At 38.2% G+C, this 22,690-nt stretch overlaps 3 protein-coding genes across 3 annotated transcripts; 1 reads left to right on the plus strand and 2 right to left on the minus strand.

The window, feature by feature from the left end:
- Positions 1-4,784: 4,784 nt before the first annotated feature.
- zbtb1 (zinc finger and BTB domain containing 1) lies at positions 4,785-10,195 on the minus strand. Its single transcript, XM_052587067.1, has 2 exons — positions 9,900-10,195; positions 4,785-8,880 (listed from the first exon to the last, which is right to left on the minus strand). The coding sequence occupies exon 2, from the start codon at positions 8,874-8,876 to the stop codon at positions 6,843-6,845; it is 2,034 nt and encodes a 677-aa protein (XP_052443027.1). The 5' UTR covers positions 8,877-8,880; positions 9,900-10,195; the 3' UTR covers positions 4,785-6,842.
- Positions 10,196-10,543: 348 nt separating this feature from the next.
- LOC127984384 (zinc finger and BTB domain-containing protein 25-like) lies at positions 10,544-14,206 on the plus strand. The gene is made up of 3 exons (XM_052587026.1): positions 10,544-10,726; positions 11,834-12,012; positions 12,238-14,206. Exons 2-3 carry the CDS (start codon positions 11,840-11,842, stop codon positions 13,340-13,342), a joined length of 1,278 nt encoding a protein of 425 aa, XP_052442986.1. The 5' UTR covers positions 10,544-10,726; positions 11,834-11,839; the 3' UTR covers positions 13,343-14,206.
- Positions 14,207-15,884: 1,678 nt separating this feature from the next.
- Positions 15,885-18,841, minus strand: LOC127983635 (uncharacterized). Its single transcript, XM_052585831.1, has 2 exons — positions 18,077-18,841; positions 15,885-17,634 (listed from the first exon to the last, which is right to left on the minus strand). Exon 2 carries the CDS (start codon positions 17,519-17,521, stop codon positions 16,121-16,123), a length of 1,401 nt encoding a protein of 466 aa, XP_052441791.1. The 5' UTR covers positions 17,522-17,634; positions 18,077-18,841; the 3' UTR covers positions 15,885-16,120.
- Positions 18,842-22,690: the final 3,849 nt, after the last annotated feature.

A 22,690-nucleotide genomic window follows, 5' to 3' on the forward strand; every position in this document is an offset into this window, starting at 1 on the left:
ATGAGTACAGTTCTTCACCTCGAATGGCCTCTCGTTGCCTTTGTGGAATGAAGTTCCTGAGGAGATTCTGTCTGCTAATATTTGTGGTTTCTATTGCCTGACATTTCGCAGGGGTCCTCACAGGACAAACCACACACATACCATGGGATATAGAAACAATGGGGGAGCAGATGCCCTCGGAAGAAAGTATCTGCATATAACCCAGGACTAGAATGACTGAAATAATTTAACACAAAGGACTCTGTTGGATTTCTGTACATACTGTACATATTTTAAAAATTGTTTACAGAATAAAAATAAATCCACCTTAACACTGAAAGGGTTTAAAACATTTTGGAACTGTAGTGATTGAGAATTATGGAAACAGAACTGTACATTCTGAATTTGGTGACCAAAAGTAATTGTGTTAACAATTTTTTGTCCAAGTTATTCATAAAAAGTGGAGGAAATAGGATTTGGTGACGCACATGTTTAATCTTATCAAATACCTTTAAGAGCCATCCTTGATTAATTTCTACACTCATCATGCAGACCAGAACATATTACCTATTTGATATGTTATATTCTGGTGCAGTGGATGACTAATTCACTCCTCTGATGTCAGAGAATCATCATGAAGATGTCATTTAATAGACTGCCAACAATCAACATGTATTGGTCCATCATTACAGAATAATTTATATTTTTTTCTCCAGCATCTGAGGTTCTTGGCTTATAATGTCAGTCACATTTTTAGCCAGCATGCATATGTAAGTGACTTTGCATCATGTCATAAACAGATGGCATGGCTCTGTTGCCATTTGAAATATTTCAAGAATGGCTTATTATGTCCTTTTAAGGCAAAAGGCTCTAAAAGCTGTTATCTCACATATAGCACTAGGCTATCTGTGAACATTCACACCCACAAAGTAGGTCAAAAGGCACAATTTAAGCAAGCTTATGTTCATGTCAAGAATGGTGCTTATGTTAGGTTATTTTCTTTTTTATATATAATATTTTAGTTTTATTTTAGCTGAAGTCTGTTGAGTCCACGAATTTAGCTACATGAGTCAAGTCACAGCTCTTCCTTCTAAGATTCTTTACACATTATGAATTGCCTCTGGTGTGAGAGGACAGATGATGGGAATAACAAATAAGGAGAATGTAGGAAAAGCCAAATCGGACGTGAACTTATTCAGCCGTTTTCTAGAATCATATGCAAATTTCATAATAATAATAATAATAATAATAATAATAATACATTATGTATTTCCTCATGCATTAGACATGGCCTGAGTGTGTTGCCACACTTGACACATTAGAGTGTGGGTGGGTGGATTGGAATAATGAATCAGAAGAAAATTTATGATTACATAAGGTCAGTCAAGAGCAAATTACTTTTGAACAGAGGGCAGGTGAACAGAGTTCAATATTTAATTGCTCTGGACAAAGGCATCTATTAAATGTCTGATAAAAACGGACATAATGCTAGAATTTTCCTTAGGTTTATCTGAGCTTACGGGATACAGTGCTCATGAAAGGTTAATATTTTCAAGAAGTCTAAGAGCCAAAGCCTGTGCTAAATGATATGTAATGAAGCAACTACAAAAGGACCAGGTGGCTGGGAAGTGCTGTTAAGTGCACCTTCAAGAGGATCGTGCCTGTAAACATATGACTGGAGTGGGTGGACGATGTGTTATCATTGAATCGGCATGACCAGCTCCCATGAGGACCAGACACCCACAGTCGTGACAAACAGACCTGCCTTAAAAGGACATCAGGTAAACCAGACTAAATCAGAGGGGCACGAAAGACAGGCAATGTGGGTCTGTAATCCAAGGCAGAACTCTTTTGATTTGGAATTAGGAATAATGGAGAAGTAATTCATTTAGCAGGGTGTAACGGAAACAGACTGTAGCATAGATGTCACAGATATGTAGCTCAAGTAATTGTTGGTTTTGTTAACAAAACATTAATGTAAAAAATTCTAAAAAAACAAAAAGGTTCCTTAAGGACAAGTCATCATAGCCACCCAGATCCAGTATCCAGACCAAATGGTGGTTCAGCAACTAGAGATGACCTCTACAGCCCTGAATGTCAGTGGAGACCATGACCATCAATGAGCTCCAGATAGATCCCATCCAAAGACCTCATTACCTAGACGGCCATTGGGACAAGACTACAGAACCAGATGAGTCCTCTGTACAATCTGACTTTGTTGCAGCCTAGAATTAAACACTGGTTTCATTTGGCCAGAGAAGAACAGCACTATTTCGATGCATTAATTCCCTGTTTAATACTGTAAAGCTGCTTTGACACAACCAGCATTGGAAAAGCACTGTATAAATAATGGTGACTTGACTTGACCAAAGAAATTCTTTTTTTTTTGTGTGTGTATAGGCTACTTCACGCAAGTATGTGAATACAAACCAGTTATCATTTAGAGGCCTCTGCCATTTAAACTCACTCTCTTAAAGTTAATAAGTTAGTGCAAGATGTGTTTCGCTCTTAAAGGGTTAGATCACCCAAAAATGAAAATAATTGGGGTGAATAAAGGCCTCCTGTAATGAATCCATGCATTTTTGCAAGGAAAATATCCATATTTCAAAAGTAATAAACACTCTTCTCTCACCTCCCTTATCTGTCATATGTCGAAGCCGTTCCGGCGGATGATGCAGCATGTATGCACAGCACACGTGCCTCTGAGATATGCTAGTCTCGCAAATTTGTTTATAGAACCAAAGTTGCCTAACTTTAGCAAGGTTTTTGTTTTGTTTCACCGCGTTCGTCACTAATCATGCAACGGCGAACAGAGTGTGAGCGGACTGGAGTGGGAGCAGAGCTCTGTGATTTTGACGTGAGGAGCGGATTTTTTAAAAGTCGGAGCATTGTGATTTTTTCTCGCTCCAAGAGCGCTCCACCACCACTCCATCACGAGAGCAGTTCATGCCACCGACCTGTAATATAACTGCATATTTAGCAAGAATTCACGCGTTAAACATATTTACTGTAGCTATCTTGATAGAGAAGGAACACTCAAATCAGAAAGAATGTGAAGGCTATGATGACGGCAATAGACATGAGCGGGAAGTTATAATTCTCAAGGAATTTGTTTGTTCCTTCTGGAAATAGATATTTTCAGCTGACAGCATGATTTAAACAAGTATTTCAACACTTATTCACACGCAGTCGCTCTCTCAGTAAAAATCAGTAAAAATCCATTGTAGGAAAAAGAATTGACATATGTCTTCTAATAGCTCTTTACTGTATTCTTGAAAGTCATGCTGGGCTGTTTTAACTCACAATCTATAATGTAATTTATTTATGGATAAGCATAAAACAGCGCCACAAAGTGGATAATCAAAGAATGAAAACAGAGCGGGCAGGCATTGTGCATTGCGCTTCTAGTAAACAATCACTTGCACATTTTACAATAAACGAGCAAGGCAATATATCGGTACTATTCATAGTAGGGCCTACTTTTTGTTTCATGAGAAGAATTATTTGGTTCTAATTAAGGACGTTTTTATTAAAAAGCTTGAGATGTCTTAGTCAGGTCTAACCCATTGAGAACGAAAAGTTCCTTCCATGCTAAACTAATTTGTTTGGTCAAATACAGATTTTAAATGCGTCACGGTGAGCACCACAAGAGGTTTCCAGGCATCTAGAGATAGTTTCCAAAACCACAAACTCACTGGCTGCAAAGGCAGTCGAGCTGGTTGGGGAACATGTAGGCTTTTAACCAGACATAAACTCATTTGAGAGCCTGAGTTAGGCATTTTAAGTAGATAATTATAGCAAAATACAGGCTATGTGTACGGGATGGATGTTTTTGTGCTGATATTTAGAGCTCAGCATTGAGGTGGCCTTAAACATTTGTCTTTTATATAAATCCCTAAGACCATCACCCACTACACCTAACATGTTTCTTAGATACTTATAGAGTGATACATAATTAAAAAGCTCCTCTAGATCTTTGGGTCAAATAATGAGAAATATCACCATCTAGAGGTTAGTGATGGAACTATCCTGCAAACATAGAAACGAACACTGTTCAAGTTCAATTTGGCTCACGTGTTTGATTAGTTCACTATGTTTCTGCTTTCCTACAGACCTACACAGATAGCTCCCTGTTTCGGCGTTGCAACCCAATTTCAAAATACTGCAATAGGGCACAGGTGATTATTATTATTTGTGCAGTTACTGAACATCAGTAATAATACATCTAAAAAGCTACATCATTTCACATGGTAATGCAGGCTAAAGAAATCAGTAAAGCAATTAATTGTCACACACATTACAGAACCATGATGTTCAGTTTGACAAATTAATCTTCTTTGCTGTGTTTTGACAAGCTATTGTTTATTTATAGCCCAGGTAAACAAAACTACAAAAAACAATGCACCAAATTATCATTTAAAAGAAAGCAGTAGTGTAATTTTTTTATAAATTTGACAGGCATAATATAAAAGTAAAGCTTTCATAATTAATAAAATAATATATAGTTACTCTTTTGCACGGTATTCAAGCTATTGTGTTTGATATGGTCGGTTAAATATAGGGATAAAATATCCTGGATAGGTTTGGAATGATCATTTGCATGGCAAATATTAGCTGCCATTATCCGACAGCCAGAAGGTTGTAATAATTCAGCCGGCAGCCTGTAGTCTGTCTAAAGAAAATTCTTATGTGATAAATTAATCATTGTCTGAAAAAACTGTATAAACACACCTTATAAGATATGGATTGCATTCATATTCGTGAATTTACATGACTTTTCATATCAAATACATCACACAAATCACCAATTTTTAAACGTTTATTTTGTTTCTTAATTCCAAGAACATATCAAACACTGAAGGAATTTTTTTTATGTGATCAGAAACAATATTTGCATATATTCCTTGCAATATTTCTACAACGCAAAACAAATATTTTCACTACATTTAGATCACAACTCCACCCAAACACACCGCTGAACAGCCAGTGCAAATGTCTAAGCTGTTTGTCTGTAAATTAAAATTACTTGCTTGCTTTGGTCCTTTTTGTTTAAAACCCCATCACAAATGTAACTTCTGATGAAGAACACAAGTGGGCTGCATAAACCCCACTGTAACACAGTTCTGATATACTTTTTAAACAATCCATAGATTAAGTCATTAAGCTATGTATGCCGGAATAGGTCAGTTTACTTGAACGTGACAATGTATTTTAAACAGAAGCGTGGAGCACCAACTGCCACAAGTTTAGCCAGACTGCCTGCTCTTAATCCAATCACTATCTGCGTCTAGATTAATCTGTATGATCTCATGGCCCCGTTGATAGTTCATGGATCACAGCTCCAAAAACCTGCTCTCTAGCCTGTATGAACATCACGTGATTAAACTTGAAAAACACAAAACCAGATTCAACTTGAAAAACACATAACCAAAAACAAAACAACCTGGCTATTTCACAGGATAAGATAATGCTTGCTGAAGTACTTGTATATTAATAAAAACATGTAATCATTTACCCTACACCCTTGTGCAAGCATTATATGGCATACTTCACATCAAGCCACAATAATTTTACAAGGTGTGAAATATGTGAAATGTTAAGACCTCTTATAAGCCTATTTAAGCTTTAGATGGACTCTAAACAAAAGCATATAGTTTGATAGCTCTGAACAAAAACAGCGTGGGCTGATAAGTTTTGTATATCAAGTAATCCTTATTAGAAACAGATAGCCTGTGTACAAACTGAAAGATTTTATGAATCTGTTTATATGACATGTATTTCTTTGGGATACTGAAATAACTACACAATAAATGTTTTTACTCCATGAAACATAGTTCACATTTACTCTGTGAATGCACACTAAATTAGGGATGAATTGACAATAGTTTGCATAGATTCCTGGGTTTTGTATGAGTGACGGTTAAGCAAATACAGCTAGCTGAAAGGCATCAACAAGAGTGTTTTTCTCTGCTTTTTATAAAATACAGTATTTTTAGTGTTCTGGTGCAAGGAGGGAAAAGTGCCCGCATACTATCAACATTTCTATTCTCCTTTATTATCTCTTTAAAAGCTTTAAAAATTACATCATTTTCTCACCCTCATGTCATTCCAATCATTACTTTTTTTTATTCTTCTGCGGAACAGAGAAAAAAATATTTTGATCGATGTTTGAACAGTTTGGACCCCAATAACTTTAATTTTATGAACAAAAACAGTACATAAAAAGCAGACTTTTTTTTTTCAACAGAAGTGAGTCACAAAGGTTCAGAATAACATACAGTAAGGGTGAGTAAATGATGAAAGAATTAGTCTGGGTGAACCATCCCTTTAAGGGCAAATGAACATGGAATATTATGACAAATAACGCCACCAGAGTTACTTGATATAATGTCAAAATGAAAGCAGTATATACTTATGTTCACTAAAAAAGCACCACCTATAAAAACAAATTACCTTTTTGACAAAAGTCCTCTTAAATACGAAAGTTAAAATGTTGATGTGTACCACTGTTAAAGCTTCATGAACAGATATTATTAACTAGATGTAAAACTATTAGCCACTGGTCAGTTTCATAACTACAGACCTATTTAGCATTTTCAACTGAAACACCACTGATAGTGTGATTTAGTCAATATCTAGACCTAACCAGTGTCTGGATATCCATTTCGAAGTATGAGAAAATGAAGACAAACGCTTGAGGCACTATGTCCCACCAAAAACATTGAGCAACACATCCAGAATTTGCATACACATAGAAAGTGCAGTTGCAAAGGTTACAATTGGTGTCTAAGTGCATAGATTGGTTCTCACATTTACAGTATGGCTTATTTCAAAGATTCAAGGGTTTCAGAGAGAGAGGCCTCTCATTGTCTCTTGGTGTGCTTGGAGTTGTAGTGGCTCCGCATGTCTTTGCGGAGACGGAACTTCTCTCCGCAAACGCCACAGATGTACAGATGCACATCCATGTGCTTCTCAAGATGTTCGCCGCTGGGGAAAATCTGGAAACACACCTGGCAGATAGTCTCTCCGGCAGACAGGTGAGAGATCATGTGTCGCACGTGATCATGTTTGAGGAACGTACCCTGATCACACACAGGGCATATGTACCGCGCCATTCCCTTGTGCATGTCAGTGTGCAACCGCAGCTGTCGCTCGCGCAGAAACTGTTTCCCGCAGGTCTGACAGGTGAATTGCTTTTCCTTGGTATGCACGGTGTAGTGCTCCCGTAGATGACACCTTTGGTAAAAGCCTTTCCCGCAAATTGCACAGAAATGCTTACGCCGATGGTCTGGCTCACCACCTTCTTCCAACAGAACGGGCCGGAACGACTCCTGCTCCGGACAAGCCAACGTGTGCTCCACCGCAAGACTTTCACTTTCAAATATCATTCCACATAGTGGACAGCGAAAGCCCAGGTCGGCCCCTTCCAGCAAGCTTTCTTCCATAGCCTCGGCATCTTCAAGTAGAAGCGAATCTTCACCTGGGGAGTCCGTCTCAGTCCCTTGGGGTTCACCGCAGCGCTCTGCGTGCTCCTGCAGCTGCCTGCCTTTAATGAGCACTTGGCCGCACCTTCCACAGGCGCAGATATGTCCCATGTGGCTGGAAATGTAATGAGCAGACTGATCCTCCTCCGTCAACAGGGCTCCGCACAACTCGCATGGAATGCAAGTGCCATCTTGCTTTTCCTCTTTGATCCGGTGAACCTTTGGATCTGTATCTAACCCTGTGCTTTGGCCCTCCAAAGCATCCATGGCTGATACTCCAGCCTCCTCCCCACTGTCCAACTTCATCTGGTCTGCAAGATTGTCTTTGTACACTCTGGTACGAACTTTGCAGCTCCCTACATTATGGTTCCCTACCTTTACGACTTTTATAGTTTCCAAATCGGTTTCAGAATCATCATCTCGCTCCACTTTAATGGTAATATTCTTGGTGAAGGCAGCTTCGCCGTCCATGCCGGTGGCGACGGACCTGATCACTGACTGTGTGTCTGGCTTGTGGTCTGGCCAGTCCTCTTCACCCTTACAAACCGTTCTGTGCTCATCTGTACCCTCTGAGGTCGAACTCTCTGCTTTTCCGGCATCACCGTAAACCTCCTTGCTGGCTTTGGGAGTCTGGAAAGCTTTGCGATTGGTGCACGTGAGGATGTGTTCGATGAGCAGCTTTTCACAGCTGAACACAAAACCGCAATCGTCGCAAGTGTATGTACGACCAAATCTAGGACGTTCTTTCATGGCAGAGCTTCGGCCTAAAGTTCTCTTCCTCAAGTCACATGGCTGGTCTGCAACGGTCTCTGAGTGTGGTGGAGGGTGTGGTATGACCACATCTTCGGCAGGCCTGACAGTTGAGATGTTAATGGTCTGACGAGCAGTTGTGGTTGAGGCTTTTGGTGCGCGTTCATTCTCAGAAGGGCTTGGTCGCTGCTGCTCAAACATTCGAACGCCGAACATCATCTTGCTTCCCACCACGCTGGATGAGGACGAGGAACTGGATGATGAAGAGGATGATGCAGAGGATGAGGGTGTCAGATTGGATGTTCGGATGTCTCTGAGGTCCTCCAGTGAGTCGGGGATGTAGTACATTTGTAGGTAGGCCATAGATGATTTCAGCTCTTCAAATTCATAGTGATCTACTACTATTCGGCCAAGGTACATGAGCTGCAGAATGAGATCAAAGCACTCTGCACTAATCTGCATGTTGCTGAGATCAAACCGTGTGGTTACCTGCTGATCTCGGATGAACATCATTCTGAAGTAAGAGCTGCAGGCCGCCAACACGGCCTTATGGGCCCTAAAATAAATGTCCCCTATGGCAATGCAGCAGTCACAGAGGAAACCCCATTCCCTTTGGTTATTGAGCTGCTGTAGGACATGCTCACTGTGGCTTGGTCTTGCCATTACCCTGTGAAGAATTGTAAAGAAACACGATACATCAGCAATCTTTCTTCTTCTCACAGGTGCCCTATTATGATAATATAATGGCTCATGCATTGCATGCAACTGTGGAATGGAAACATGAGTGCACAGATCTCAAGATTCACTTTTAAAAGTTGGACTATTTTTAACTTGACATGCTGCCTTAAAAACATAACACTAATGACAGGACGTTCAAAACCAGCTAAAGATGTGTGAACGCTTATGGCTGTAGCTTAAAAAGTGGATTTCTTTTCCACTTCTATGTCAAGGTTTATCATACCAACTTTCAAAGAACTAAAGTACAGCAGGCTAATTCAAGTAAAAAATATCTAAATTAAATAATACTGCTGTTCAAAAATTTGGGGCCACTAAGCTTTTTACGATTTTGAAAGAAATATCTTATGCTCACCATAGCTGCATTTATTTAATTTAAAGCACAGTAAAAAATGTAATTTTTAGTGGAATAGTGGATATTCTAATATAAAAATAGTGGAATTTTCAGATTCTTTGCAACTTGTAGAATCCGGTTTTACTATTCAGAATAAAATCATAAAAAGCAAATGACAGCAGAAGAGAAAATCGTGTTCATACAATTAATAAGCTTAGTAAGAACTGGTTTAAATAGTACTTGTTTCCGTCGTTCGGCTCCATCACAAGCCAAACAGAGAGGTTTACATCCCGCCCCCGCGTTCTCATTGGCCTATTTTAGAGACAGAATCATGCGGGCGTTGTGGCTGTCAATCATTTCCCACTTAAAAGTAAAATCAAACTACTTGGACAACACGCTACAGATCGGACCATACAATTATCCTTAGTGACAACATAAAGAAGTTAAAGGCTCTGTTACTTAAGATACGGTCTAACCGAATATATCTGACCATTGTCGAAGGGAGAGCTCTCACGCAAGCATGCAGTGCCACCCCCGCGCAGCTTCCCGCACATACGCTATGAGCTTCACATTACTGCAGCTCGTGTTTACACGCAAAACACACTGAAAATACTCACCGACGGTAATGGGCGCTAACTTGTAGCGAACGACAGAATTCAAGTTAAAACACAGAGCGAAGAAGTTCCACGTCTTTTGCCTTCGTCCAAGTGAAAACTTGGGACGAGAATACCTAATCTCGAGGGCGAAGCCCCTTCTCTGCAGCGCGGATGAAAGAACTTCCGCACAGACGCTCTGCGAGCTCTATCACCGCACTGAGATCCGGCCCCGCTCACGCAAATCCAGCCCGCCCCAGCACGCGCAGCAGTGAAAATGCAACCAAACCATGTATGAAAATATGCCCTTCAGGACGAACCCTTGCGGTGACATTCGTGCTGAAATATAGCTTACATTTCGCACCTTTTCCACAAGAACTACTTTCAAATTATTATTATTTTTTTTTAGGCTGTGTGTTTACATTACACATTTCCTCGCTTTCCTCTGAGAGGAACTTAATTTCTGCAAAAAAAAAAAAATGTTTTTATGGAATGGGAATTTTCAGTTGTAAAAACCATCAGATTACAACAGAAAAATGTTCACATAGGTATTAGGTATTACTGTAGCATACCTATGTGATAAATGTAATAATAGTAATTAAAAAAAAACAGCTGATTTCTAAATCGAGTTATCATTCGACACTAAAGAACAGAAACATATCGAACGAGCATGTAAATACAAGCTTTGTATGTTTACACTAAGTGTATGTCTGGATCAGCTAATGTACAGTACAGTCACGTGACGGATAACATGCTTAGCCGTCAATCGCTTAGGAAGAACCGCGAGACCATAAGAGAATTTTCCTGCTGCAACAAACACGAAATAATTATCCGTTTCTCTCGTATAGTTGGTAAGAACGCATTTTTGGGACCGTGTGAATGCATTATGTCTGTGCTTTGGTAGGCTACATGCATGTTTTGTTGGCCAAGGTGCATGAAAACGTATTCTACACCGTTTCTTCGACAACACTTGATCGGTGTAGACCAGACGTGTGAAAATTATGATGATTCTGTCGCGGACAAATCTGCTGAGAGTCAGAACATGTATATAACAGAAGCACGAACTTAGCAGCTCATACACGCTATTTTGAGTATTATCCATTCATTCATGGAATTTTCTTATGCGACGAACATTGCTGTTTGTAAATTTCCTTTGCTGTCAGGTATTGTCTGGACAGGTCGGCATGCAAATATTTTTAAATGTTGCGGTGTACACATTGAATACAAATCAGTCGTTCCTGTTTCTCCGTTTATATTACGAAAGTCAAATTACATGCAATGTGAAATTCTGTTGTAGATTTAAGTTATATATTAGGAAAACCTACAACGAAATTCTTACGGAATTTCAGAGTAATTTGTTTTGTATGAGGAATGTAAGAATATCATTTATCAAACCATAATCATATTAGGTTTCACTGTAAAACAAAAATGGCAATCCTTTCCAGATGTAAACACCTGGTTTGTTAAAAAAAAAAATTTATGGCTATTTTGATCGATAGGGGTCGCCAGTTACTTAGTCAACTAACTCTTCATAGAGTCACTTCATTAGTTGGTTCTGCCAATTGCTGGTCCATCATGTTGAGAAATATTTGGGACAAGAAAAAAATATGTCCAAGAAGACATGATCATGAACAACATGTTCAGTCTAGTTTAAAAGTATGTGCTTTGGTATGTAAATATAGATTATTCAGTAATATCAATAAGTTTTTCTTAAGGTTGCTGTATTTCACCTGAGCAAAATATTACTCTTTGAAAATTAAAAACATAGCCTATGACATAAAAAATAAAATAAATAAATGGAAGCATTTTCATCATAGATCATAGTTTTTTTTTTTATTTTATTTTTATTGTAGGTAGGATTATCTATCCCAGTGTGCTATAGGCTATTCAAATTATGCATAATAGTTTATTTGGTTGACATTTGTTTTCTATGCATGTATGTATGTTCTATGTAACAGGTTGAGATGGACGTGTCCAGCCATAGTTTGTTCCTCCTGCAGCAGCTGAACGTCCAAAGGGAGTTTGGCTTTCTGTGTGACTGCACTGTTGCCATTGGCAACGTATACTTCAAGGCTCATCGTGCAGTCCTTGCTGCCTTCTCAAACTACTTCAAAATGATCTTCATCCACCAGTCCAGGTTAACAAAAACTCCATTTTGAATGTATCTTGAAGTGTACGGGTCACCCATAATGCTTACTCTACTAAGCAAATAAGCATGGCTTGATTGATAAACATTAAAAGTTGTAGCATATTAATAATAATGCTTAATAAATGCTTAATAAATGCAAATGCTTAATAACCATGCTTTAAAATAAATAATAAATTGCTGATTGTATTTTTAATGACTTTCCTGCTTTTTCAGTGAGTGCATCAAGATCCAGCCCACAGATATTCAACCAGATGTCTTCAGCTACCTGTTACACATCATGTACACAGGCACGGGTCCCAAACAACCCGTAGACCAGGGCAGACTTCAAGAAGGCATTAAGTTCCTCCACGCGTACCAGCTCTGCCACAAAACAGGCGAAGGCGGTCCTGATGCATCTTCTGAGCCCATCCGTATGTCCAACCTGTATGGCATCCAGATTTCTTCACAGCTTTCCAGCAAAGAGAGCTCTGACCTGAAGGCTAGTGGTTCACGGGACCCTGAGGACGGCCGTTCCAGCACTAGGGCCGATCGCACACATGGCCGTTTAGCTCTCGCTGTAGGGCTGGAGGGCATTACGTCTGAGCGACAGCCTCAAAGCTTCCATGCCGTTTCCTCTGTGGCCTCGGGGGACGACTCTGACATTTCAGCACGGATCAAACAGGAAAGGGTAGAGGAGGAAGAACAACAGGAATGCGAAAAAGAGCTCTGCTCTCTCTCCCCAGCCCAGGTGAGTCCCTGTCAGGCAGGACTGTTCAAAGATGGCCCTCTTGAGCTTTTATGCCCCCGGTGCGGTGAACGCTGTCTGTCACCGGAAGGCCTGCAAGAGCACCTATTTACCCACGCACCCTGTGCGCTTGAGGCTGGTGTTCTGATGGAAGGCCCATCAGAAGACAAAACCGGGGAAAACAAATCCCTAGAGGAGAGGCAGCCTTATAAGGAGCACATAGACTCTGGTAGTCTAGAGGAGGCCTTACGGCAGAGTCAGGCCCTGGCAGATGAGCTGGCCGTGGAACTCAGGCGAGGTGGTGGGACCAGACGGAGTGGCAGCCCATTGGCAGCCTTCACGCGAAAACGAAAGATGGCATGTGCCGTCTGCAACCTTCGCTTCTCTCAGAAGAGCCAGCTGCAGGAGCACATGTTCGCACATGTGGGCAAGCCTCTGCGATACCATCGCTACAGCCGCTTTTGCGGGCAGCCAAATATTACCACAGCCATGGGAGATGAGGCAGCCAAGGACACTCAGGATAATGGAAGCTCCTGCTACTCTCTGGACTCTGAGGTCTCTCAGGAGAGCGTGGATGCAGTGACTGTGGAATGACTTCGAGTTTGACATATATTCATGCAAACACACAGTGTCTGTTAAAGGAGTATTCTGAATTCCAGTACGTCAAGCTCAACGGCATTTGTGGGAGATTGATTACAACAAAAATTAATTTCCACCTGCCCCACATTTTCTTTAAAATGAAAGGAGCTAAAATCTTGATTACAGTGAGGCATTTACAGTAGAATAGGGCCAATCTGTAAAATATTTAATACTATACATTTAGTATCTTTATACTATATAATAGTATATTATTAATTTAGTACTTTTAATACTCACTGTTTCAATAAGACATAAGCATTTTAATTTGTTAAAAAAATCTCTTAACTCTTTTTTTGTGTATCCAATTTTACAACCTCCATGACAACATAAAGGCCAAAGTATACTTCAGTTTTTATGCATACACTGGAGTATGCGTACAGTGCTTTTGACATAATGCTTAATTTTTAACAGAATAATGTATGTTTCTGCTTTTAATTCCTACAAAATTGGTCTATATTCATTTACATTCAATGGTGCCTTACCATAATCTACATTTTTGCTTTTTTAAGAGAACATGGGGCAAGTCAAAATTATTTTGTTAATCAACATTATTCTTCATCTACTGTCGATTGAGCTTAACTTTTATTACACCCATAATTTTGTTTTCTGCCTCAGCACTTCTGTCCTGTCACAAAAGTCCTTGTCAGTGTTAAAACACAAGAATTGAATTATTAATGTTTGTAGTGTCATTGTAGAATAATGTTGCTTACTCTTGGATGACTGAACACTGTTTGATCAATTATATATTTAAAGGAAGTATTAGATTGACAAGCACATGCCCATGAAACTCAAATAGCACTATGAAGTGCTACATTTTACCACAATCAAAAAAAAAAAAAAAAAAAAAAAAAAAAAAATATATATATATATATATATATATATATATATATATATATTTTTTTTTTTTTTTTTTTTTTTCAGAGGCCAGCTTAAGCTAATAACATAATTATTTAGTGTTTATTTTTGGGTTGTGGCCTAAAGAGTGAAACTGAGCATAGAGTCTAAATGATTTCTTCCCTAAATCAAATTTCCTATAAGAAACTGGTTCAGTGCCTTACAACATTTTTTGCCAAACATCTCTGTAAAGAAAAGCACTTAAACTATTGCTCAGCCAGTGGAACCAAATCCAGCTGTTTTTCTTTTTTCAAGTTAACTGTGAACAGTGCCTATTTGTGCAAAGTTGTCAAAGACATCTACACAATCAGAATATTCTATCAAATGAATGTGTGCAACTGGTACTTTTCTAAAAGCTTTTTGATATGTTGAAGGACTTTCACGATTATATTGTGTATGAAACACAGAGTATAATCTAAGTTTGCAAACAAACTAACTATATAAACCAAAACATAACTACAAAGATGGGACAATGCCAATGTAAAAGTCTAATATAACACTTCTCGACAAAAACAGCAATGGCACATTCAGTAATATTTCAAAAGCAGACAGGTCATTTTCAAAAGCTGAGACATGACAAAATGTTTTATTTATAATGATTTATCATCTTCCAAGACATAACTGATGGTAGACATTGTTCTTTGTGTTGTATTTGAACTGTCAAAGCACCACTTTTTGGCAGTTATATTAATTGAATACTCAGAATCGAGGCTGGTGTACTGTGATGAGTATTTTAAAAGAGCAAAACTTGCATTTGTGTTATTGTGTGACCTGTGTAGTGCATTTAAACAGTCCCTTTCAATTTTAATCATCATCAGCACTGAATGCCATTCATTCGTGACCATGTGTTTGTTTTTTGTTTTTTTTAAATAAATGGCACATTGAATAAACTGTTTTATAATGCATCTGCTTTGGTCATATATTTGTCATTGGTTTCCTTGGCACTGACTGGGGATTGTTCATCCCAAATTAAATTCTGTCATTATTTACTCACTCTCATGTCATTACAAACGTGTGTATAATTGTACTTTTTTTTTTTTTTTGGTCTTTACAATGAAAGTAAATGGACTTCAGTGTAGTTTTGGTCCCCATTGACTTTCACTGTTTGGACAAAAAGTGTTGTAACATTATCTAATATATTCTGTTTTAGTTTTCCCAGAAGAAGCAAAATCATACAGGTTTGTAACAACATGAAAGTAAGTAAATTCATGACAATTTTCATTTTTGCTGAACTATCCCATAATTGACCACCTTGTAGTAACATCTCAGTGCCACAAGAGAGTAGCATTTAGTCACAATCTGTGTAATTATCTTTAAGAGTAACTCCCAAGCTTGACATGTACAGAATACAGTGACAACACATCTAACAATTTCACTGAAGGCTTCAGTCAGGGCCTCATTTAAATCTGAAAAGAGCATCCGATATACACACCTGGGTTCTCAGACCACATATTTTCATTAAAAACATTGCCCTAAATGTTGACAGAAGGCAGTGTCACATTAGCATGTGGCTTATTGCCTTCTCGGAGTCGTGTGGGATGTTCAATGCTACAGAAATTAGACTGCAGTGACATTGCCATAAAAAAATAGGAACAACAAAAGGTAATATTAATGAATATATGACAAAAGTTAATCATGCAAGTACGAACTTACATCATTAAAATGACATAATATTACAAACTTTTCCACAATCAGACATCAATAATAAACATCACCATTGTTTGTTTATAAACACCAGTTCCTTTTCTCTTTTTTCCATCTGTTACACACAGCTTTATTTATACCATCATAGAGAAATATGAAACCATTTGCTAAATAAAGAATACAGATGATGTGTGGTTACGGATTGTGCTGCTGCTCGATTGTGAGTTGCTCCACAGCGCCACGAATGGCTGCTTGCACCATTGAAACTGCCGTCTGAATCAGCAAGGTCTCATTACAATGGCTGTGGTCCAGTTCTGGAGACACATTTGGGTCAGAAGGACGCAGTGTGTTGATTTTTAGGCTGTTTATTCTTAAATGTTGCCAGGATCCATTCACTGTGAGACCATCAAACTGAGGTGTCTCATTCATGTTTTCTTCCTCTGATGAATATGCTTGCTCTATGGTAATCACTGGCTTGCATTTGACATAATTTTTAAGAGGCTTCTCAATTAAGACACCACCTGATGATGTGCCTGGAAACTCACTGCAACATGATGGAGGAACCTCATATTCCAAAACACCATTAGTTTTTAATACCTGGTTTTCTTCTTTATTTAAATGAACATCTTGGTCAAGACATATTTCCTTCTTCTCATCCATGTGGTCAGACTCGATATGTGTGTTAACGCTCACCTCTGCACTGAATTTAAATGTCTCTGGAATGCTTTCTAATTTTATATCTTGTTCTTTTTTTTCTTTACAGGAAATGTCCAAAGCAGCCTCAGGTGATTGATTCAGTTGATCAGCTTCTTCTTTTTGTGATTCCTTGGGAGCATTGTACTCAAACTGATCAATATGAGATGCTTTCTTCTTTCTTGGAAAGATGCGGGAGATCTTTTTAAATGTCAAACCTTTTGGTGCCGTTATCTCTTGATAAACCATGCTGTTGTCTTGCTCTCTACATCCCCTTCCAAGATTGACATTGGATGTGGTAGATCTCTTAGAAAGGGGCCACACTATAAAGAAAGCCCTAATTTTACTTTTGCCCTTAGGAGCCTCATTGTTTACATCATTCAGTTTATTCTCATCCATGGAGTTACACATACTGTGCTGAGTTTCGTTTATGTTTTTCCTCATTTTTTCATGATTCAAAATCTCATTTTCTCTTCTGTCTGATTCCTCCCTCTTTCCACACCTGAGGAGTGAGGAAAACGTCCTTTTAATGGATGTTTTTGAAGTGCTTCTGGTCATTTTTGTTTTACTTTCCATATTTTCATCTTTGCTTTCATTATGCTCCAATGTTACAAGAATTCCTGAGATATCTCCTGGAGCATCTGGCTGGGTTTCCTTCTCCTCTGAGGGCTTTTCTGGGCTGTGGTGGGTAATAAGTGAGGATTCATTTCCATAATTTTCTTGATCATTATTCTCCGCTGTGCTATCACAACTTTTAGCTTGTCTTTGCCTTCTCTGAGATTTACCTTCCAGTTTCTCCCTTGATTTTGACTTTCCCAGCAAAAGTCTCGGAGGACCCGTCAGTTTTCTCTTCAAACCCACCCTCTCCTCACTGTCGGGTAATTCTGTCTCTTGTGTGGACATTGTTAATCAAACAGTACCAAAGTCAATAGCAGTCCACACTGGCAATAACGGATCAATTACACAAGCGGGTGTTTTTTCTGCTTACATACTGTCAGTTTAAAGATGTGGAGATGCTGCAAACCAACACAAAAAATTGTCTTGGTTAAGTTAAAGGTTTTCTGTATTTCATTTGTTGATTGAAATATACTTATTGCCTGATTTGTGTTCAGTGATATGCTTTTTGATGTATTATTTATTTTATTTTTTTATCTTGAAGTATATTTTAATCAGACACGATACAGCACAGACTGTTTAAAAACACCCTTTACATAAAGAATTCAATAGGTGTTTTGCTAACAGCCTAACTTTATCTCCCAACACATTGTTTAAATGACAAAACTTGAAGGCTATTCCGACAAAACCCTATTTTGTTTGTGTCTGTAAATTAGAGACGAATACAGACGATACTTACTTTAACTTAATTTGGTGATTAAAGATAACTCAGAACAGCAGATTCATTTAGATTTAAAATTCCCTACAACAATGTACTAATTAATAATACGTTAAACCTCCTACCTGTACAGCACAGAGCACGAGGTAAAGTATTTTCACGGTTGTCTGGGGTGATGAGATTCCAAGAGTGTTGATAAATCCCCTCACAGATCTGCCGCGCTCAGAGACTCACAGCACTTTAAGCGCCTGTTTCCATGACGACCAGTTGATTGACAGTTTGTGCAGATTACCCATCCAATCAACACGGGGGAGGCTCTGCTAATGTGAAGAAATGATTGATATCCATCATACACACTTGCCATACACAATTTATTGACAGTTACATTTATTGACATCTTCCCCACCTTTATCCATACAAAAAAGTCGAAACACACTAAAAAGGAGTCAACTACAGGCGGCAAGGAAGTCGACCGGAAGTTGAAGTCGGGTGGGGGCTGCCATTTTATAGCAGAACTTCACTTGCGTTAGCATTCCCATTAACTCCCATTCATTTTGGCGTCACTTTGACAGCGAATAACTTTACATCTGAGGCGTTTAAAGACTCCGTTTGTCCATTATTTATTTTTAAAGATACACAACAACGTATAAAGGGCTCCATTACCTTCTGTTACATTATGGCCCCGTATAAACAGTTTTTGTAAAAATAGGCTAACGATTGCGTCATAATCACTGACTCTCTGTCTCATTACCGTACAGACAGGAGGAGAAGCTCGCAGGTAATTAACTTAATATGGCGTACTGGCGTTACATTTTAAAATACTATACAAAATAATTAATCAGAATACTTCTGCTCACTCACGCCAAAGAACTCCCCTCTCAAGCTCGCCGTCTCTGCAAGATTAACAATGGCAGTTTGCACGCACATCCACTTAGAAGATTTACATCTGTCAGACAGGTTGCTGACGTCTTCAAGCTTCGTTTGAGTCTGCGCTTCAGGAACGGAAGTGCTAAAAAAAGCTAAAAATGGGCTTCACTTGTATCAATTGAGTTCCAATGGGGTCGCTGTGTCCATTTCTTTTACTGTCTATGGTCAACAATGAGTACTTTTGGAACATGAAACCAAGTAGCAACCTTCTTCTCCCTCTCTTGGAGCCAACACGGAAGTGACTAAAACTGTAATTCATCCACTGTCCGCTAGAGGCTGGCTCCAAAAGGGAGTCAACCCCATAGACTCCCCATGTTAAAATGCCCAACTTACAGTAGAGAATTTTTTTTTTATTTATTTATTTTTGTTGTTGTTGTTGTTTTTTGGTCTATATAGATTATTTTGCCCTTGGTGACAACTGTGAGGGGGGTGAATTTTTTTTTATAACACATCCATTTAAATTATATTAAGCCTTAATGTTCTGCATAATTACGGGCTCAGCCACTTGAGTGACAGGTGATTGCCGCTGCTGTCACCCCAGTCGAACCGCGTGGCTTCAGCAACCAGCTCCCGCCTTTTTGCCCATTTTCGATTATCCGGGAGTAATGCTCGGTGATGCTCTGCCAAGATCGCGACGCCGCCTCCGCCCACTTTGGGCTTCAAAAGTGTCTATGAATGAAACGCATTTCACACTTCCATTATTTAATTTAGACTATCTACTTACAACATTCAATGTCAGTTAATGGTTAGTGTACATCGTTTTCAAATAATTTTGATAATATGACAACTTAACTGGAAATTATGCATAATATATTTGGTTTAGGCCTATGTGATAATTAGGCTACCTTGTTTTTTCTTCACACATTTAGTGCCTGCATTTCATCTTATTACTGGCAAATTTGTCTCCTTGGTAACCAAGCACTCTAAGTTTTGTTAATTTATTTTCTAATGAAATTGTTGGTCCTGATGAAAATGATGCAAAAATGAGGGCCAATATTATGTGTGTAAAAACCGATTATTGTGACACACACACACACACAGAGCGGGTATGCGCATCAGGCTTCCATGTTTTATGGGGACATTCCATATGGCCTAGTGATTCATTGATTATTTAAGTGTTAATCAATTTGATTATAGTCCTATAATTCATTGTATAAATTAATAGACCTGTTTATAAAAAAAGAAAAAAAAACTTTTAAAGACATTTTCCATGCTGAGTTGGCTAATAGCCTAAACTTTAATTATCCTCACAGCGAGTCATGCGGTGATGTGCTATGGAATTATTGCGGGGCAAATGTAACAATAATAATAATAATAGGCCTAATAATAAAAAGAATGTAAAAGGCCTACATTAATTGGAAATGCTAAATCCTCTTAATATTGGCTATTTTTGATGCTTTTGACAATATGCAACTTAGCACGGGGAGGTTATCGCGGGGCCCCCCTGCAGTGTGTGCCCGTCCACTATGCCACTGTTGGGAAATAGTTGTATGAATTGTCGGCACTTTATTTCTTGTTAAAAAAACAAAACTTTTTTTTTTTCTGACAGTTGGCATTGAAAGTGACTGACACTTAATGGTCAGAAAAAAAATACTAAATAGTGTAAAATAATAATTATAAAATATAATAAATTATATTTCTATGTGCGTTCATAAATTGCATTAAATTTGTAAGCGTCATATTTGGCAGTTAGCATTGGAAGTTATATTACTAATAACAGTGGCATATGAGAAGTTTAATAACACACACATACACAAATTGCATTTTTCGAAGCTGCTGTATATAAAAAACAGAAGGTGGCTGATTTGCATGATTTGCAAAAATTTATATATATAAAAAAAAAAATCCTGAAGCTGCCACTGGTAATGAAAAAACTGTTTGTACAGTATAAAAGGCGCACATTGTACAGTATATTTTTATACTGTACAAACAGTTTTTTCATTACCAGTTTTATTACAGATGTGTGCACTTTATTTCACGTCTTCTGAACTGTTGACAACATACAGCCGCTTACCCCCATTGAAAGGCTTGGAAGAACAAAGATGATTTTTAATATAACTCCAATTGGATTATTTTGAAAGAAGAAAGTCACACAACTAGGATGCTTCAAGGGTAAGTAGAACATGCAAATTTTCATTCTCTGGTGAACTAACCCTTTAAGTACTGTTCACTGAAAAGTTCTTTGTAGAACTTTTTTTTCTATTGCACCACTGTAAAAGCTTCCTTTTGGAACTTTTTATTTTTAAAAGTGTAAATGCTTTTCTATGATACATAACGACTGAATCTTATTTGGCATTAAATGAAATGTCTGTGATGAGCAGATGGCACACAGAAATTCATTCTCATTTGGAGTCTTGCTTGATGTTTGCAAAAGACATATGGGCAAATATGAAATGTTATCTTATTTTCCCAGGGTCTATATCCATGTCAGTAACAGACCTTTCCTTTTATTTCGGACTGCAGCCTTTTTATTACTCAGGCATGTTTTAAACTTCATTCAGAAGAGGGATTGCTTCTCAGGATATATGACACAAGTCTTGACATCTCATCCATGAAATGTTATTTCAAGCTCAAGGCCACTAATGCTAATGCTCAGTGATGTTAGGTCCTAGTGGTCTGAGGAAAATATGCCCTTGAAAGCCACACCAGAACACCAAAAAAAAAAAAAAACATACAAAAGTACTCAACAAAGCTCCCACATAAATGTATTTAGGTCAGGCGGAGTTGAATAGGCTGCCTCATACTGATAAACCTGGTGGCAATGTCCTGAACTAACCCCTGAATCAAACAGGCCAGATGCACACTCAGTCTCCCACTTATACAAATACGGCTCTATTTTCATGGTGACAGACCCACTCAACATTCATTTTGCAAAGCGCAATGTGCTAAAATATGATCATGCTTTTTATATTAGCGTTTATGTATCTGTATACAAAGGTGTTTAACACGTCTATATTTATGAATGTAATAACATTTTAAACCAAATGAAAACATAAACCAAAAATCTGTTGTTAAAACAGGACTCAGAAATGTTGGGTTTCATTTTTAGTTAGCTCAAATCCAATATCAGCACAGCATGGTATACGCACATGGGTTTACCCCATAGAAACAGAATGCTTTTCTAGTCACTCCGCATCAGATAACTGTAAGGGACACATTGACAGTGATAATTGACAACTGGACAGCAGCAATGGTTGCTGGGTAAAGTGTATTGAAAAAGAGGCTAAAAATAAACTGGACTAACAAAGCTGGACAAATATACAATTATCTAATTATAGTCTACAATCAGGTTGGCAGCTTAGTATCTATAGCAACTGGAAACTTCATTAAAGCCTAAGCCAAGATTTCAATGGAGTCAGGTAAGATAGCATATGTTTACTTTATATGCTATCTCATATATTCACACATTATCTATAAAATCAAACGTGGCTTTCAATAATAATGGCGAACATTAGCGTAATAGGAAAAATACTGACAAACAATTGGTTCTGTGTTGCTAAAGCTCATGGCTAAAATATCATATGGATCAAGAAGCACAGCATAATAACTGTGAGATCTGGAGTGAATTTCTAAAATACAGAGCAACATCGTTTGTCCTTTACAAATTTAGACTTAATACAGTGAAAAATACATAATTAGTTGTTTTATAGCAAATAAACAGAACAGAAGTTGCATGAAAATGCTTAAACAATACTATGTTGATCATACGGAGCTAGAATTTGATGCCTCTATTTGACTTTAGAGTATTTGTAGGTTTTAGAAATCATTTAGCCATGTTAAAAGAAAAGTTTTAAGTTAAAAGTTAAAAGAAA

This window comes from Carassius gibelio, chromosome B20 (assembly GCF_023724105.1).
Source record: "Carassius gibelio isolate Cgi1373 ecotype wild population from Czech Republic chromosome B20, carGib1.2-hapl.c, whole genome shotgun sequence".
NCBI classification, from domain to species: Eukaryota; Metazoa; Chordata; class Actinopteri; order Cypriniformes; family Cyprinidae; genus Carassius; species Carassius gibelio.